General features: G+C 46.8%; 6 protein-coding genes across 6 annotated transcripts; 4 read left to right on the top strand and 2 right to left on the bottom strand.

The window, feature by feature from the left end:
* Window positions 1–1,213: 1,213 nt before the first annotated feature.
* Window positions 1,214–5,042, top strand: N7529_004965 (uncharacterized protein; the record flags this gene model as incomplete). The annotated part of the gene is made up of 15 exons (XM_057240492.1): window positions 1,214–1,937; window positions 1,992–2,044; window positions 2,107–2,603; window positions 2,652–2,707; window positions 2,762–2,787; window positions 2,990–3,162; window positions 3,216–3,242; window positions 3,295–3,379; window positions 3,482–3,655; window positions 3,733–3,817; window positions 3,875–3,933; window positions 3,992–4,401; window positions 4,456–4,547; window positions 4,599–4,903; window positions 5,019–5,042. The coding sequence occupies 15 exons, from the start codon at window positions 1,214–1,216 to the stop codon at window positions 5,040–5,042; spliced, it is 2,790 nt and encodes a 929-aa protein (XP_057099787.1).
* Window positions 5,043–5,196: 154 nt separating this feature from the next.
* On the bottom strand, window positions 5,197–5,675 carry N7529_004964 (putative quinol monooxygenase; the record flags this gene model as incomplete). The annotated part of the gene is made up of 3 exons (XM_057240491.1): window positions 5,197–5,316; window positions 5,389–5,416; window positions 5,488–5,675. The coding sequence occupies 3 exons, from the start codon at window positions 5,673–5,675 to the stop codon at window positions 5,197–5,199; spliced, it is 336 nt and encodes a 111-aa protein (XP_057099786.1).
* Window positions 5,676–7,915: 2,240 nt separating this feature from the next.
* N7529_004963 (uncharacterized protein) lies at window positions 7,916–9,373 on the top strand (the record flags this gene model as incomplete). Its single annotated transcript, XM_057240490.1, has 1 exon — window positions 7,916–9,373. The coding sequence occupies one exon, from the start codon at window positions 7,916–7,918 to the stop codon at window positions 9,371–9,373; it is 1,458 nt and encodes a 485-aa protein (XP_057099785.1).
* Window positions 9,374–10,114: 741 nt separating this feature from the next.
* N7529_004962 (cytochrome P450) lies at window positions 10,115–10,567 on the bottom strand (the record flags this gene model as incomplete). The annotated part of the gene is made up of 3 exons (XM_057240489.1): window positions 10,115–10,174; window positions 10,228–10,425; window positions 10,556–10,567. The coding sequence occupies 3 exons, from the start codon at window positions 10,565–10,567 to the stop codon at window positions 10,115–10,117; spliced, it is 270 nt and encodes an 89-aa protein (XP_057099784.1).
* Window positions 10,568–13,382: 2,815 nt separating this feature from the next.
* mfsA (glucose-inactivated glycerol proton symporter STL1) lies at window positions 13,383–15,011 on the top strand (the record flags this gene model as incomplete). Its single annotated transcript, XM_057240488.1, has 1 exon — window positions 13,383–15,011. The coding sequence occupies one exon, from the start codon at window positions 13,383–13,385 to the stop codon at window positions 15,009–15,011; it is 1,629 nt and encodes a 542-aa protein (XP_057099783.1).
* A 1,219-nt stretch (window positions 15,012–16,230) lies between these two features.
* N7529_004960 (uncharacterized protein) lies at window positions 16,231–16,721 on the top strand (the record flags this gene model as incomplete). Its single annotated transcript, XM_057240487.1, has 3 exons — window positions 16,231–16,255; window positions 16,310–16,405; window positions 16,459–16,721. 3 exons carry the CDS (start codon window positions 16,231–16,233, stop codon window positions 16,719–16,721), a joined length of 384 nt encoding a protein of 127 aa, XP_057099782.1.
* Window positions 16,722–17,998: the final 1,277 nt, after the last annotated feature.

Here is a 17,998-nt window from a genome sequence, read left to right as displayed (position 1 = left end):
TACGAAGACATTTCCAGGGGCATGGTGAGCCAGGGTGAATTTCAGCCACTGGACAATCTACCTAGTCTAGCAGAGATTTTCATAAGCAACGACATCTCTTGGGAAGCGACGGATTGAGCAGTCTTGCAGTCGACACCACAGGTGCTAGGCCCAAATCATCTGTTACCAGAAGGTCCCGAAGGCCCCGAAGACCCCTAAGGCATCCAGGCAACATCTTTAATACGCACCCTCTATGTCGGCCCAATCATGTGGGAGACCCACGACTACTGCAGATTCAGCGTAAATTCACTCCCCCCCCCCCAACCCCCTCTTCCCTTCTCGCCCCTCATGTATATCTCATTGTTCTCTCAGCTCCATCTCATGATGTTTTAGGGCCGTTCTAGGACCTTAGTGCAGCTGTCCAGCAAAATCCTCCTTCTCATCACTGTGATTTTACCGAAACCAGGACCTCATTACCTGATTAAAAGTTATCCTCATAGATGACCATGGTTCTGGATATCACGCCATTGACGTGACTTGCGTACTAACGTAGCCTCGAGGAACTGATTGTTGCTCCGCGGGCGGAGCGGCCCCTGTGGGTCCGTAACAAGTGGATCCCTGACTCGCTCAAAAAACGCCAGCATCCCCGCAATCAACTAACAAGGGAGATACATACAATCTAACGTTTCTGACAGAGAACATTGACGTAAAATTTTCGCGCACCCAAGAGAGTGCTAGATATTATCACATTGATTACTGAGCTAGATTGTCACAAGACGTGACCATGAGGAAAAATGGGAGGGGCTCAAGTGGCCGTAGGCACAAAAGTACGATGCAGCTTTAGCGCACGGAATCCATTGTCACTCTTTGAGACAAAGTGGTACGCCGTAGCCAATTTCAATCAACTTCTGGGGGCCAAATTAAACATTCGAACAACCGATGGATGATAACTCTCCCTGAAAGCTGGAAATTCGCCTGTGTTCCAATCATAATCACCTAGCCTCTGTCACAAATATTGGTCGGTTTCAAACTTTGAGAAACGGTCAAATTCCTTCCTATCGCTAAGCGCCATATTGAAGCTATCCTGGAATAAAACAACCGGGCGCAGCAGGTTGCAGTAGCCTTCTCCTGGCGTAGCGTGTGTAATGCGGGACTTCCGAAGACAAGGACACATAAAGTGGCCCCTTATCTTCTACTCCTTGAATTATTTTCTTTCTTAAGACGGTATCCAAACATGGCATCCAGTCTCGCTTCCACTACAGACTCGTGTGAGGGTAATTTCACCCCAACATCTTCTCAGGATGGCAGCCAGGCTGAATCCTCCCGAAACTACCACCGATCATCCTCGACGGGAGCGCAAGTGACACCGACGAAACTATCTTCCCCGAGACAAAACATGCAAAGCCTTGGCCACTCTGAAAGCTCGACTCCTCTTTATATACCTTCTACCTATGCAAGTCTACATACTGCTACACCTAGTCCAAGACGTATTATTGTTCCAGTTTCTCGCAAAAAAGACTCGTCAAGCGGATCGCCTACAGCTTCCACTACTTTTGTGGACCGAGATGACTTCGGAAATTCTCGAAAGGAAGTTCCGCCGCTATCTTCTTCCCCCCTAGGAGGGGGTTCAACCAGAGACACCTCCGAGACGCCGCCGAAGACACCTGAAATCGAAGCAGACGAGAGCGAGTCTGAACGCAGTTCTGATGCTGATGATGAACTATATGATGTCCGCCAAGAATCTCTCCCTTCGGCGCCTATCTATGACCAGCGTCTACAAACCGGCCTCAAGGATGTGAAGAGCCACTTAGCAGATCTGGTGCATGCAATGGGAGCCTCTGGTCTAGCCCATGATCCAAACTCTAGCTTGCACAAATTACGCAGTGATACCAAGAAGATAAGCGAGTTTCAATACCCAGAAAGACGAACTGTTGGGTTTATTGGCGATTCTGGAGTTGGTATGCTTCGAATATCACTTTTCACTTCTGAAAGATAGCTAATTACCCTAACAGGGAAGAGCTCTGTGATAAACTGTCTTCTGGACCAAATCAACTTGGCAAGATCGGTATGTTTCTCACAATAGATCTCAATTGATTAAATCTGACATATTCTAATGTGTTACTTTAGAGTGGCGAAGGATCTGCTTGCACCTGTGTAGTTACCGAGTTCCGAAACGTGGATGACGATCACCAAGAACCATATACAGTTGAAGCCGATTACATGAACGCCGAAGAAAGGAGCGAGCTTCTTCAAGAACTTCTACGGAGCGTTAGACAGTTTTATACATCAGCGTATCAGGATGTCACCTCAACTCAAGAGCAACAGCAACTTAGAGATTCGGCGATTAAAGCACTTAAGACTCTTCAAACAATTTTCCAGAATCAACCAGACATGGGAATTGAGTTTCTTGCTAATGAAGAGGACGGTGCTGAAGGTACCATTCGAGCACAGCTTGAAGAATGGACCGATGCCGAACTAGCTAAAAAGCCCGGCGGGCTAAATACCATGCGTTACATGAAGCTCGCAAGGAACTTGGAAGAGTGCAGAGAGAATCTTGATTTTCTCACAGCAGATTCGTTCGATGATGAGCGACCAGTGCTATGGCCTTTCATTAAGATTATAAGGTTTGATAAGGAAAATACCTTGATAGAAGACTATGCTAAAACATATAGGGTTTACCTCGACTCCTCGATACTGCGGACCGGTCTAGTGCTAGCCGACCTGCCAGGTAGGATTGGGTGATCAGAATATCTACGTGCGTATTGAGACTAAAGGACAATAGGCCTACGAGATCTCAATTTTGCCAGAGTGAGAGCCACAGAAAGGTATATGGCCCACAATTGCGATGAAGTCTTCATAGTAGCAGCGATCAAGCGATGCATCACGGACGAATCAATTCTCGATATCATTCGAAGATGCAGAAAGGATCAGCATAAAAGAATCATTTGCACCCAATCCGAGGTATCTATTTATCTGTATGCAATGAATTCAGAAACTGACTTTTCTGAAGGATGTTTCACTCGAAGAGTCAACTCGCGAGCAGGGCCCGGCTGCTCGAATTGTGCAACAGTTCAACCAAAGAGCCACAGAGCTGAAGAATAGCATCAGACAAGCTAAGAGACGAATAGTGAAGGCAGTTTCAAGAGATCAAGGAAGAAACGCGCTCCGACTATATGATCTCGAGTTAGTATATTATCTCGCTGAATAGCTAAGTCAACTGACTAACACAGCGACAGGCGCCAAGAAAGTGAACTCAAGCTAGAGTAAAGCATCCCAAAAATCCGAAAAGTCTTAAAATACTGATGATGCTACTAGAATCCAAGTGTTTCTGATAAATCGGCGCAACGAGAACGCGAGACGCCAGCTCGCTGACAAGTACAATGACATCCAGGTCTTCTGTGTCAGCAACACACTATACAGAGATCACTGACAAGACCCGCCGGACTCAGCAGAAGCCTACCTTAATCTCAGTGGGATCTTGGACTTGAGACGCTATTGCCAGTTAGTCCCAGCGGAGGCTGGGCTACGTGCAACACGGGCATTTCTGACCCACCAAGTTCCAGCACTCCTGGGCTCTATTCGCCAATGGGTACTTGCGGGGTCTGATACAATTACGACGGAGAGAGCAGCTACGCTCAGTCGCGCTTTGGAAGATGTGGAAGTGACTCTCCATAATGTATGTCATATGAATCAAACCAATGAAGGATCTCTGTAAGGGACCGAATACAAACATAGCTTTCTAATGCTTAATAGGAGCTGGTCACACACCAATCAGAAGTGCGTCGTTTTGAAGAAACATTGCACAACTCATTTCGTCAGTATATCTTCCATATCATCTGTGAGTTCCCTCAATTAGTATCCTTTCCACTGATCTCAATTCCTAACGCTGAAATAGCTACTTCTAGATCCGAGTGGATGCATAACTGTCTCAGTGTGAGCGGACGATGGTCATCTGTAAGTCCTCGTGACACAAAAGTCATTAATTGAACATATTCTAACGGAAACCTTCTAGTGGCATCATAGTACATATGCTGCGTTCTGTCGCCAAAATGGAACCCATGGTACCAAAGCAGCTGGCGGGTTCCATTGCTGGAACGATGAACTGGTTCAAAAGCCCCGACAGGATCTCAGTCCGGGATGGGAAACGATTAACGCTTGGGTAGAACCACAGGCTGATATACTGTCAGAGGTAATCATATCGGTTTTCAACAGTGTCTGTAGGAAACTACGCCGTAAGACTCCCTGGAGTATTGACAACTTTAGTGACAGGAATACAACGAACCAGACACTGACAGACTCTTTAGAACATGTCTCGTTGGCCCCCCAAGCCATGCATAATTTTCTGGACAATATGGAGTTCCGCCAGAGCTGTATCATAGATCATGTCCAGGATTCTATCAGCAAGATTATTGAGGACACATGGTCAGTCTACACCTCGAATGCGAGTAATGGGCAATTGACTTATAATATTACTAGGAAAATGAGACGCGACATGCTTGAAGGCCACGACAGCTCCTATATTGGAGATCTGATGCGCCCAGTCTATGCAGCCTGTAGTATGGAAGGAGGTTAGCTTATGAGCACACTTGCGTGGTCCACATCTGACTCAATATTCCCAGGGACCGGAAGTGACATGAGACGTAAAGAAATCATGAGAAACCACCTGAGAGACCCATGCCTATTTGGAATTTACCTGAATCGTGCCAAGGTGGACTATACCAAGGCTGTTTCTGAGCATCTGCGCTTTCTCCGACAAAAGATTCTCGAGCAAGTTGAAGACATAAAACGAGACTCTCACACTGTGGTTGCACCGGACAACGAGGCTGCTGAAGCAGATCGAGCCCCCGAAGTGGCTCGAGAGCTTAATTCTAGACTCACCATTGCATCGAGCGTCCTGGAAGCCACACAAACAGTATTGCAAGAAGTGAGTCAAGCACAGGGAAGACACTGATATTTAACTGCATGCCTTGTTATTTATCCATGTAAGTGATAGACTGCGATAGTGAACAGAGTCATGGTCCGATAATGATTCGTTTCAGCAGGTTAGCCCGCTGCACATGTGAAATCGACAATTGGTTGAGGGGAGTGCACATATTGGGGTTTTCTGAATGGAGTATCAAGGCTGATTTGCTATATATGCAACTGTAACTCAATTTCTTGTTGTAGTCGATCTAAAGAACTGGTTCTATAACGAGCTCGGAAAAAATAACAGTGATCTCACATCTTCATATTGTGAAACTGGGGAAGACGGCTGAATACCTTGACTTCACGAGTCTTCACGAACAAAGGCTCGATAATCGCAAAGAATTCTCGCATGTAATCAGTCTTGAGCCTCTCCTATAGCGTACTTCATTAGCCCGAAGTATCGCTCAGGCCACGATAAAACCTAATACAAACAGGTCAACATACCGCCATGTAGTCATCTAGAGAGGTTTTCCTGAAAGATGTTGTCAGCTTCGATGTGAGCGATAATAAGCCATTTTGACTGGATTAGGGGCTTGAACCAACCAATCTTCCACTAAGAGTATTTGCCCAGGGTCATCAAGTGACTGGTATACTTGGAAGGAAAGGCAATCATTTTCTGCGGTCGTCTTCTCATACACTGGCTTCAGTGCCGCAAAGACTTTGTGTATATTTTCCGGGGCAAAAAAGAGGGAGGCTTGGATGTTGAACCCATTTTGAGCCGTGTCAGACATGTTTATTTTAGTAGCTGAAAGCAATGGTCGAGGTCATTAATTCGGTGGAGAAAAGGAGAGCATAAATTGTTGAGCACTCGGTCGATTTATAAGGTTTAGGAAGTAAGACCACAGTACACTGGTCCGACCGTTCAGTAATCCGGAACGGACCAGTTTAGGCCGAGGAGACAGACATGAATTTGTCATCGGCTAGAACTAATCTCAATGATGCAAGTAGCTAAGAGAATGACGCTATGCCATAACTATGGCACGACTTGTTGGCTTACAGTAGGTAGGTAGACTTCATTCACCCTCACCCCTCGCTGAAATGCGATATGTAGGCTATCACAACGGTATATATCCGTGTACGTACATGTAGACTGCACCACTTCCTACAACAATTTCCAAGGTTAGAGCCTCCTCGACGCTTTTCATGGCCTAAATGCCGTTTCCATTGTTTAGCTGCCCTTTTAGCGCGCTACTTCGAACTCGTTGTGGCGCCTCAGCGATATCTAGTACTGCTTCTACCGTCTTAGCTCGCGGGTAGCTGTCTGTCTTGCCTCTCCTTGCTTTTTAGGAGCCTCCTAACAGGCTCGATACGCTTTTACACGCGTTGCCGACTCTCCCCCGTAGCTTTCGCCACAGGTCTCTTAGGTTAGGGCAACCCTATAGAATGTGCGTCGCTGTTTTCCGGTCTCTATAGATGTACAGATTCTCATCCCGGATACGGTAACCCTTCGTATATGGACAACTAGTAGTGTCCTATTCGCATCTACGTCAGAACATAGGCTATGCTCCTAGGTAGGGAGCCGTAAATCCGCTAAGTGTACTTAGTGGGGAGTACGTTGTTAGTATTACGGAGGTAATTGCCTCTAATAGATTCTGTCTATTCTATTCCCTACTAAGAGCTTATCTCGTTTCGAAGCAACGTCTTTTTTTTAGACAATAAACAATAAAGGAGAGAATAGAGAATAGACAAGTCTTACTTAGGCAGGATTACAGTGGCTGTGGGACACGGTTCTATATATTCTACACATAAATGGACTACATACACATGGTATCTCTATACCCCTCCTTTTATCCTGTCTATCCACTCTGAGTAGGAGGTTTCTTCACTCACCCATCACTTTTGAACCTTGCGTGTCGGCCTTGCAAAATGGCTCCGACACTTCCCCGTCAAAACTGCGCCTCGTCCGCGATATGAGAGAGAGCCAGTCGCTTACCACATCTCACATGGCCGAAGAAGCTGAATCCAGCCAGGCTACGATTATAAATATTTGCAAAAACCTGCAACAATTTGGAAGTGTCCACGCACGCCCAGCTCGAATAGGATGTTAACGGACTGTCACACCACTGATGATTCAAGCGCTCTGCGACTACCTGCTTTAAAAAACCCGGTTTATACCTCGATGAGATGGCTGCTTTCCTCTTGGATGATTTTTAGATCTTTGTTACAACGTCCAGTATCAGAAGAGCCCTTGTCGCCGAAGGTTGGTCTGAAAAGAGAGGTCTGAAAAGAGAACTTGACAACAAGCTGTGGAGCGAAATGCGGACCTACGAGTATGTTATTTGCATAATTTATCGGACTTCCAGTCCTATCATCTAGTTTACGTTGATGAATCTGAATGTGATAAACGAATTGAGTCCAGGCGGACAGGCTGTTCACAACTTGGTGTTGGCCCCATGCAAGTAGCACAGTTTCACCGCGACCAACGATATCAGATATTGCCTGCGTACAGTTATTATTACTCACGTTACCTTATTTTGGCGTTACTGTGGTCCCCTAAGGTTTTAGGGGTCTGGTATATATATTGCTACAGACAAATTTGGCTACCTCCAGATCTGGCTATGAACTTTTTACCTAGTGGTTGAATGTTGGCTTATGTAATAGTATAGGGGGTAGCAACCCTATAACTAACCCCCGTGGAATTACATTACCCTCCACTGGTAGTTGGCCGCTCCGATTATGAGCTGCCACGTGTTATACAGCAGTCCCAGGTGGCATTTTCCCATAATTCGATTAGGTAACGGCTACTTTCCACAAAAATCCGGATTAGTTCATAAAAGAAAAAAAAACCCGCATCGCATCATGTCAAAAGATCACATTGAATTTACGGGTCCTCATATCTACCAGAAATTTGACTTTGCATCCCACCTCCCCTCCAAGCAGGTCAGCACCAGCCACAGGCTCAGTTCTGGGAATGACTTCATTTATAGCGATGGAAGAAGCTGAGACGGACTTGGCTGTCTCCAGGAGCCGAATGTTAGCTATCATCGCCTGCATCACCTGCATCACCGGCATTGGCAACCTCTTAGCTGGGCTCTTGACTGTAAGCATTCCAGTTATTGCGGAGGACCTACACATCCCATCTGCACAACAACTTTGGCCAACTGCTGCCTTCGCTCTCGCATGCGGCTGCACGCTACTTCCTTGCGGTGCCGTTGCCGATGTTCTGGGTTCGCGTCGTGCTTGTTTGCTCGGTGGGTTGTTTCAAACAGCTAGTGCCTTAGGTGCCGGGCTTGCTATTACATCGGCGCAACTTATTGCACTGCGGGTCACCGCAGGCCTCGCCGCCTCTTTCTGTCTACCTGGCGCTGTCGGCATCGCTGCACGCGTCTTCCCCATCAACAGCAGCCCGCGCCGTCGTAGCATCGCCTTCGCAGCCATGGGAGGCGGCCAGGCTGTCGGCTTTGGGTTGGGGTTGACATTAGGCGGCGTATTTTCGGATACTGTCGGCTGGCGCTGGGGCTTTTATGCCACTGCCCTACTCAACGGTGCTGTGGTGGCATTAGGGCTGTGGGCACTGCCATGTGTCATTGATGACGGTCCGCTGGGTCGAGCATCGCTCACACGTCTCGCCCGTGAGGTCGACTGGGTCGGTGCACTGCTCATCAGCACCTCCCTCGCGCTTCTATCGTATGAGCTGGCCTTGGCCACTGGATCAGATGCGGCACGAAGTATGCGAGAACCATCAAATGTTGTGATACTATTCATTGCACTTGCACTCATACTTGCATTCGGCTTATGGATGCGGCGCCAGGCTCGCCTCAGCCGCCCGGCGTTGATTCCAAATACTCTATGGGCTAACTTACCGTTTACAGCCACTTGCATTACTGTTTTTCTGGTCTGGGGCAGCCTGAACGCGAGCGAGCAGCTTACGGCCTTATACCTACAGGATGTCCGAGGCGCTTCGGCTCTCACATCGTCCTTGTATTTTCTGCCGGCGCCAATTTGTGGTGCATTGATGAACGTCGCCATTGGTGCCCTGCTCCCGCATTTGCGGCCCTCAATAGCGGTACCCACGGGGTGCCTTGTGAGTGGTATTGCACCGTTACTTCTAGCCACCCTTTGTAATATTGACGGGCCCGGGTATTGGCGGGGTATCTTTCAAGCCATGGCTCTCAATCCATTGGGTGCGGACCTAATTTATACTATCGCGAATTTGGTGATGACGGCGTCTTTTCCAACCAGCACTCAGGCTATGGCTGGCGGTGTCTTCAACATGCTGGCCCAGATTGGGAAGAGTGTCGGTATCGCAACCTCGGCAGTTATTGCAAGGCAAGTAACAGCGCAGGTAGAGGAGGTAGGCACCAAGGAGGCACTGTTGCTTGGCTATAAAGCTGGTTGGTGGTATAACTGTTCACTGGGATTTGCCTCCGTAGTTGTCAGCCTCTATGGCATGAGAAGCGTTGGGAAGCTAGAGACCAAAAGAGAGTGATGCCTTATTTCCTCTACATAGTATGGCAATCCTGGGAGGGACTATGTCAGTTTCCCCAAGTACCGGATTTTTTAGGAGTTGGTAACGAATGAGAATCGCAGTGGATAACAGAAGCCAAAGCTTTAAAGAAACAAATTGCCTACCAGGATAAGTTCTTGATGGTGTCACTGCAGCCTTATTTTGAATGCAAACTAGTGTGGGCGAAGGCTGCGCGTGACCAATTGACCAAGGCATGAAATAATGAAAGAAGGATCTCGCCAGATTGTTAGGAGTAGCTCTGTGTTTGATCTTTTGCACTATGGATTCCATCGGTTTCTATACGCTTGACTTTTTGGGAAAAGGTTGCATTGCTCTGGTAGTTAGTATGTAGCAACGAGAACAGAAGTACCAGTGCAAAACCGTCAACAGGTAGGTTGATTAGAAGATCCATCTCCAAGTTGTTCGTTGGACAATCAGGATGTTTTACTTCGTCTCGCTGGGACATCCGGCGACGAATCTCTTGTCTGTTCAGACGGAGTAGTGGAGGTACGGTGAGCACCACGGACGACGGAATCAGCATCCAAACAATGGTCGAAGCATGCGAAATCGTCGAGTGACCTGATTAGTGGTGCCCCAGAGTCCAACCTTTCCAAACACGGATAGGAAAGTGGATAATTAAACTAAGAGAACTTGCTAATAAGTGGACAGATGCTCCAATTAACCTTAGGGGTATCCGTTGGCGGCATACGGTCCTGAACTTGCTCAAACTGCCCGACCATACGCCATGTCACCCCAGATATCAAAGAGGAGCCAGTCGAGCCACTAGGTGACAATGTCAGTCCTGGTTCAGTATTCCAGAAACCGAGGAACCATACCTGCTTCATCTCGACTTCATCATCTGTCATCCTGTGTTTGCGAAGCTGAGCGACAAAGCCATCTACATGTTGATGGATCACATCTTCTTGCTTTCTCAGAGCTTTGGTGCTAAATGCAGGAACGAGCTGCTTGGCGATCTGTCGGTGAACTTCCGGGTCTTTCTCGGCAGGAATACCCGGTTCGTTCTCACTAATCCCCTGGAAATTGCTCTTTCAAAGGATCTTCCGATTCTTTGTAGCACTTCCATACATGTCTACATCCAATGGAACAGATCGCCATCATGTCAGCAAAGTCTGGCGGATGTAATAATTTGTGGGGAACATGTACCCTTGATCGCATTTGGAGTCATAAAGGCCAGCTCATCGTCACTTTCCCTCGGCTTACACATGGGCTCTGAATTATGTATGTGTGTATTTGAAGATTTGATGTCATGAGAAACATTTATTGTGATGGGGGGTTGTATGCGACATATTTAGGTTTAGTAAAAATTATGCATAACATCAAGATCCTACGTTACATGTTGTAGACTTTGAAATTGCTATTCCCAGTTCGTTTTTGAGATAAAGTCATTTCTGCGATTGATCTAGATCCCTAAACTGTTCCTACAATTCGAGTTTTCAACTTCTCCTCTGAGGAAGGTCTCTCCAGCCCAATAGGTATATTGTACATCAAAGCACAAGAAGTTTGGAGCGGTGCAAGCATATCAGATCAGATATAACTCAGTTTGCTGTGGAGAAACAACATAAGAAATAGAAACAAGGCAACCTTTCAGATTAAAGTCCGACTTCTGAACATGTGCTTCACCTTACTTTGGGGTTCAACCCGTATCTGTCCATGGTCCCCAGGTGGCTCAGAGTAAAGGATCGCATAGAAGTGTTGGTGCACTCGGAAATTTCTCTAGGTAGTTGGTGAAAATTTTGACATGACAACAACGTTGCCGCTCGACCGGATCAAGGTCGGGTCGAAATTTGTAGTTATCGATGCGAGGTCATGTTTTGGTCCAGAGAATCGAGACTGACAGTACTAAGAAATGAGAATTGATTTTCATTTATACTCCCATATTGAATATTGAATGAGTCTTCGGGCCAAATTTTGCCATGGTTTGCTTCACATCTATATAATCGTTCGGTCACCCTAGATATTCAACAATTTTTACCACCCTCGTCCTTGATCTAGTATTGAGGCTTTTTTTCTTTGACCCGCTCTCCCGATATTTACTCTTTTCTATTATCCACCTAGGTCACCAAGCTCCGCCACCGACGTTATTCTTGGCGTGGCTACACTTGCTAAATGTTTGGCAAACGGCGGGACCCACCATCATACACTTCATAGTCATTGTACAGACTTGATCGACTTGATCATCCAAGCATAGATATGGACACTGTCAAGATTAAGAATGATTTCTAATAGTATTTCGCTACATAACCGTGCGTGATTCCAAAAAGCTCCGATTTGACTAAGTGTGGTATTAATTTTACCCCTAGTAGATAGGCCACTGCAAATCCTTAACAAAGATTTGGCCAAGGCCCTTAAGCAATTTGCATTGATTTCACTCGCTATAGTTACCCCGTCTCTCTTTACTCCCACCAGTGCGAATGATTTGAGGAAGCTTAGCCCTTTGTCCGCTGCACCGACCTGCATCCACTTGAATTCCGATCGATTGTCGAATCCCTACATATTTTAATAACATCTTGCGTTCGTGATGCCAGCACCTTTCAGGTCCTACAACGGTTGCGTTGAGATTAAGGCGGCTTTGAATGTCCGAAAGTTAAAAATTGATATACCATCCCTGGTCGCCCCCTAAAGTTGTAGTCATGACCCTACACGTTTCACCTTTTATCATAGACCTACGAGCTCCGGAACTTGTTCAAATCAAACCTAAGAGCACGATGGCTTGCTCTTCTCTTTGTTCTAGTAATTGTGGCGCATATATGATCAGCATACAATTAATAATTATACGGCTGATACAGAGGGAAGGTGGAAAGTCTAGCGAGTTCTGATGTCATCGCCAATATATTTTGTGGCTTACAGCCACGCCGTAGTATTCGCTATTGCTTGTTCCAAGGTCAACCGATTTCCATCTGCTAATATTTTCTCGTGCCGAACGAATCAATACGTGGAACAGAAGGTTACAGCCATTGATGGAATTCGGCTGTCCATGGAAACTACATCCGACCATGCCACAGTACTACCACTACAGCTAGTTACTATGCGAGATTAAAAAGGGGCGGGATTGAGAGTTTGTAATTCTTGGCGTGGGGAGATGACAAAAGCCGAGACTCGGGATTCTAAGTGTACCGATGTATGTACCGTTGGGTGAATGACCGCGGAGGCTCAAGAACAATGACTGAATGGCTGCTCTCCAGGGCTCTGGAAAGCGCTCATTTGATATATGTTATACAACTAATAAAATTAATACAAACATGGAACAAAACACGGCGGTGCCGAGTCGGTTCTGATGCCAACTGCTCCTGTAGTTTGGTCGGAAAGCCGGCTTAACGCAAAAAAAAAAGCAATTGACCGAGATTGTACCGGTCCTTGTACCTTTTCTAGCGCCGAATGAGAGACTTGGCAAAAAGCTTTCGACGTCATGTTGGGGCCAAAAGGCCTTGGCGGCATGAAGTACGCTACACTAGCACAACGCCAGTATGCATATTATGCATATCATATCGAAGAGAGGAGATTGAAATAACTACGTGAAGGCAAATACGGTACAATGCATCAATAGTGAGCTAGCCCTGTACTAAACGCTGAACATTGAGCCTGCAGTCTCCATACAAGTCGTCCCTGCCCAAACCAGTGGGTCTGCCAAGGCCCCCCGCCAAGTGCCAAGTGCCCCGCCAAGTACCATGTGCGCCCGCCAAGTGCCATGTGCCTCCGCCAAGTGCCAAGGTGAAAATTTCCCCCGCGTCTCTCCGCGTCGGGAACCGCAGAGCCTTCGCTGGACTTTCCTGTTTGAAGGCTGACCAAGGTTGCAGTATGTGTGGGATATTTGATTTAGCGTATTGCTTTACACCCCACATGTAGGTGCTTGCTATAAGACCGCCGGTTCCCGTCCCCCAGCATTGCTCCCGTTTATCTCTCTACCAGTACTTTTCCCCGACATTCTTATACCCCGCAGATTGACGGCTCTTACTTTGTACGTTCCGTCAACATGTGGACGACCACGACCGGCTTGAGTGGTCGGCCGCTCCGGCTGAGCATCACTATCACGGCTGTGGTTGGTTTCTCGCTATTCGGCTACAATCAGGGCATGATGGCTGGCCTCCTCAACGGCAAGGAATTTGTTAACAATTTCCCAATCCTTAAAATGCCCGAATCTCCAACTGCATCGGAAAAACACTATATCGACGTCATTCGCGGTGCTGTCACATCCTGCTATGAGCTTGGATGTTTCTTCGGCGCGTTGTTCTCCATGTTCTTTGGCGATAGACTTGGTCGCACTCGTCTGATCTTTGCAGGTGCCAGTATCCTCATCGTCGGTGCTTTGCTTACAACCGTCTGCTTTACTGGCAAATGGGAAGTAGGTCAGTTCGTCATTGGCCGTGTTATATCAGGCATTGGAAACGGCATGAACACCGCCACAATTCCGGTCTGGCAATCAGAATGCTCCGGGGCTCACAATCGTGGCTTTCTGGTTTGTTTCGAGGGTGCGATGATTGCTGGTGGCACTTTCATTGCCTATTGGGTCGTCTTTGGTCTCTCGCACGCCGCGGACAGCGTTCAGTGGCGATTCCCTATTGCGCTCCAGATTTTCTTCGCTGTGATTGTGGCCGCCGGCGCCATGATGCTCCCGGATTCCCCCTCGTGGTTTGTGAACAACGGACGTGATAAGGAGGCTTGCGAAGTTCTCGCTAAGCTCAACAACACCACTCCTGATTCTGATAAAGTTCTTCACGACTTCAACTTCTTGAAGATGGACGTGGAATCCTCGAAGAATGTACAGTCAAGCTGGAAGACAGTATTCACGTTTGGCAAGACCCAGGAATTCCAGCGTCTTCTCATTGGTTGCTCCGGCCAATTCTTCCAGCAGTTCACCGGCTGTAACGCCGCCATTTACTACTCGACGCTACTCTTCCAAGAAAACCTCAACATGGGGGAATATCTCTCTATGATTATGGGTGGTGTGTTCGCTACTGTCTATGTTATTGCAACAATTCCGTCCTTTTTCATGATTGAAAAAGTCGGCCGTCGCAATCTATACTTGATTGGTTTCCTAGGCCAGGGGCTTAGCTTTGTCATCACATTCGCTTGCTTGATCAAACAGAACGAGGAAAACGCCAAGGGAGCTGCCGTTGGTATCTTCCTCTTCATTACTTTCTTCGCATTCACTCTCCTCCCACTGCCCTGGATCTATCCACCCGAGATCAACCCCCTCCGCACCCGTACCGTGGGTGCAGCGGCATCGACTTGCACCAACTGGATCTGCAACTTCGCCGTCGTTATGTTTACGCCGCTCTTTGCTGGTCAGAGTCCATGGGGCGTGTATCTTTTCTTCGCACTCTTTAACTTCCTCGGCTTGATATTCGGCTTCTTCTTCTATGTGGAGACAGCCGGCCGTGAGCTTGAAGAGGTCGACATAATCTACGCCAAAGCGCATGTCGACGGAAAGATGCCGTTCAGAGTCGCCCATGAATTGCCCAAGCTCAGCTTCGAACAGATCGTCGAATATTCTCGCGAGCTGGGCTTGGATACCAACGATCATGCTGTACCCGAGAAGAACGAACTTGGTCTCAGCAGTGACAGTGGCAACGAGATCGAGGAGGTTCAGGAGAAGAAATAGCGCTCTTTTCATGGATTTGCTATAGATGTGGTTGAAGGTGATGATTATGTTTGAAAATAGATGTCTCCGATTTTGTTTTTCACCTTTTGTTGATGTTTTATTTACATTGCTATTGATGTGCCAATAATGCAGTGATATAATTGATGACCGTGCTTCCGGCATGTATAAGTTTCCATCACAAGGAAGCGACTATCTTGTGTACTTCGATATATTCCTCTGCTTTGCTGTCACCTTGAATCTGTTGAATAGACGGATGGTAATACACTTCACTATTACCAGACATTAAGAGCGACTTTGTACTTGATTGCCATTATATTTTTGCCTTGAGTATGTGAAGGCCATGGCATCATAAGTCTTTAGCATTCAGGGTGACGCTTTGCTAGCCCTGACTGAATATTCCACGACCTCGATAAATCGAAAAAACATCAGATGTCGTATGAAAGGCTAGGTGCGGTTCTTAACCATTCCGGCTTAGCGCTATCGGTTCCTCTAGGTGCGTGGCTCTATCAAGTCCCTGCCGAAAGATCCCCTTGCGGCCTTGACAACTTTGAGGTTTTGTTATTCGTTGTTTCGTTTTTCTCGGTCGCTCCATTGCGCTGAAAAAGTTTCCATCATGTCTGTAAATTCTTTGGCATCGCTCTCCGATGCCTATAAGAAGTAGATGAAGACTTGGGACAGCTACCGCTGCGAGCTGCAATCCATCCTGGACGCCATCTGCAATGCCCAAACCGACCATATCTAATCTGATGTGTGCGAAAAGGCAAAGATAGTTCGATATCGCCATCTGTAGATGACAAGTCCGATGTTTGGCTCTTAATGTTTGTCCATATCAGGAGACTTTATTGAATGTGTTGGACCCTGAACCTGATGTTCATTCAGTCATCGGATATGAGCCGGGATGGGAGATTGAATGCAATGTACAAATAATCGACATCAGAGTGATTATTTCAGTACCAGCAGATCTTGATCCAACATAGTTGATGAAAGAAAGAGAAATTCATCTGAGAGAAATGAAAGCCATGGACGTGATATTGTGCCTGACAAATCAGGAATAAAATTTAAAGTCACGGTTAAATCCTTCAGACTTTCTATATTCCGCATAACTCGACCCTACTTACTTCATTTACCGCACCGCTCAGTTAACGCTCGCATCAACCAAACTATCCCCGTCATCCACATCCAGGCCGTGATCTCTCGTAGTGAGCCTTTTAAAAACAAAATGGAAATCTCTTCTTATTCTGCTGGTAAGTCTGCTCCGTATCCCAATCCACCCAATCTTCTTCTGACACAATTTCCAGCTTGGCCGATGGCCGATCCCGCCCTCGCGCAGGAAATTCTAGACCTCTTGCAGCAAGCGCACCATTCTCACCAGCTCAAGCGTGGTGCCAACGAAGGTATTTACTCAAAACGAGTGCTCTCGATTTTATTGAGGCTAACCTTTCCTCAGTCACAAAGAGCGTCAACCGAGGCATGTCCGAAATGATTGTCCTCGCCGGTGACGCTTGCCCGCTCGCGATCCTGCTACACCTCCCCCTTCTCGCGGAGGACAAGAACGTACCTTACATTTTTGTGCCTACAAAGATGTCGTTGGGGCGCGCATGTGGTGTGAGTCGATCGATCATCGCGGCTTGTATCACTTCGAATGATGACAGTGATCTCGCTCCTCTGATCGATGCGCTGAAAAGCAAGGTAGAACAACTTGCAATTTAGTCGGTTATCTTCATTGATGGATCGATGACTGCAAGAAACTCGGATGTTCTTCATTATCGTATTGTTTAACCTAGGACCGCCAAGTTCTCAGGTGTTCTCGCATCCTGTCTGATGCTTGCATCAGCATAGCTACTATCACAATTTGTGATCTTTTTATCTTGCTTCTGCACGAAAATTGAATCAATCAAAACAATTACTCTCTTTTAGATTTCTCTATAGTAACATTCTTTTGACAATGACCGCCATCGGGATGCCTGCATGGAATATATTGTGCGGGTATAAAATTCACTAAGTTCAGCAAGCTGGACAAAATTTCGTCGTTGACCGCAGTTAACCATAAATTGTAAGTCAACAAGATTGCACGCAGGTGGTAGGTGGGCCAACCATTGAAGAGCTTCTCGCTTTGATATCTCGATCAATGCGCCTTAGCTTCCTCCGTCCACGATTTTAGGGTTATGGTTTTTTTTCATTGATAACTACTGCGGTTCGGACCTGTATAAAGACACCGCATCTTAATTCCCATCTTAAAAACCCACGGCTCCACGGCCTATTAACGGCCAAAGACGCGACTGATAAAAAGGCGGATTCCGTTCTCACATTACGATGGAGATCCGGGAATACGCAATCTCATCCCAAACTCCAAGTTGAAGCTCACTTTCAGCTGTAACCAGATCGTACTTTTCCTTGTGCGAGACGGGACCTTACGATTTCCTTTCTGGGATGCGAACTTCCAAGGGTCTTAGCACAAATTTCAAAAATAACGATAACTGGCTTCACAGTTATACGTCTGACAGCCTACTCTTCGGGTTTTGCAAGGGCCCAAAATAATCGAAGCAACTACAATAGATGCCAGCAGGTACGCAGAAGCTCTGTAGGTACGTGCTTTGTAGATGATGATTAAGTGATGGATAGTGGAGCAATATAAGATAGTTGAATTCTGTCCAAGTTAGTCTAACAAGAGATAACAAAGTTTCAAGAGTTTGGCTGATCTACCCAGACGAAAGCAATCGCAAAACTCATGTGCTTTCCCCAACATCAGGAAGCGAGAAATCCGGCATTGGTCTAAGCCGCGACCTTGGTATTTACTGAGTGGCTCGGCGTTCCATCCTTCAGAACGAAGAGCATGTATTAGCCAGGCAGAGCAATACCTGGCTCAGCAGGAATTTCGAATGTACATTCGTTTTCCCGGGTCTTTGCCAATTGAACGGTGACACGTCGTTGGTCGGTATTCACAGCGTGAGTGGCAGAGCCGTACCGTATGATCGACGCTTAAACAT

This window comes from Penicillium soppii (assembly GCF_028829465.1).
Source record: "Penicillium soppii strain IBT 18220 chromosome Unknown utg000004l, whole genome shotgun sequence".
Taxonomy (NCBI): Eukaryota; Fungi; Ascomycota; class Eurotiomycetes; order Eurotiales; family Aspergillaceae; genus Penicillium; species Penicillium soppii.
The sequence above is the reverse complement of the archived record's forward strand: the minus strand, read 5'-3'. Positions and strand labels throughout refer to the sequence as shown.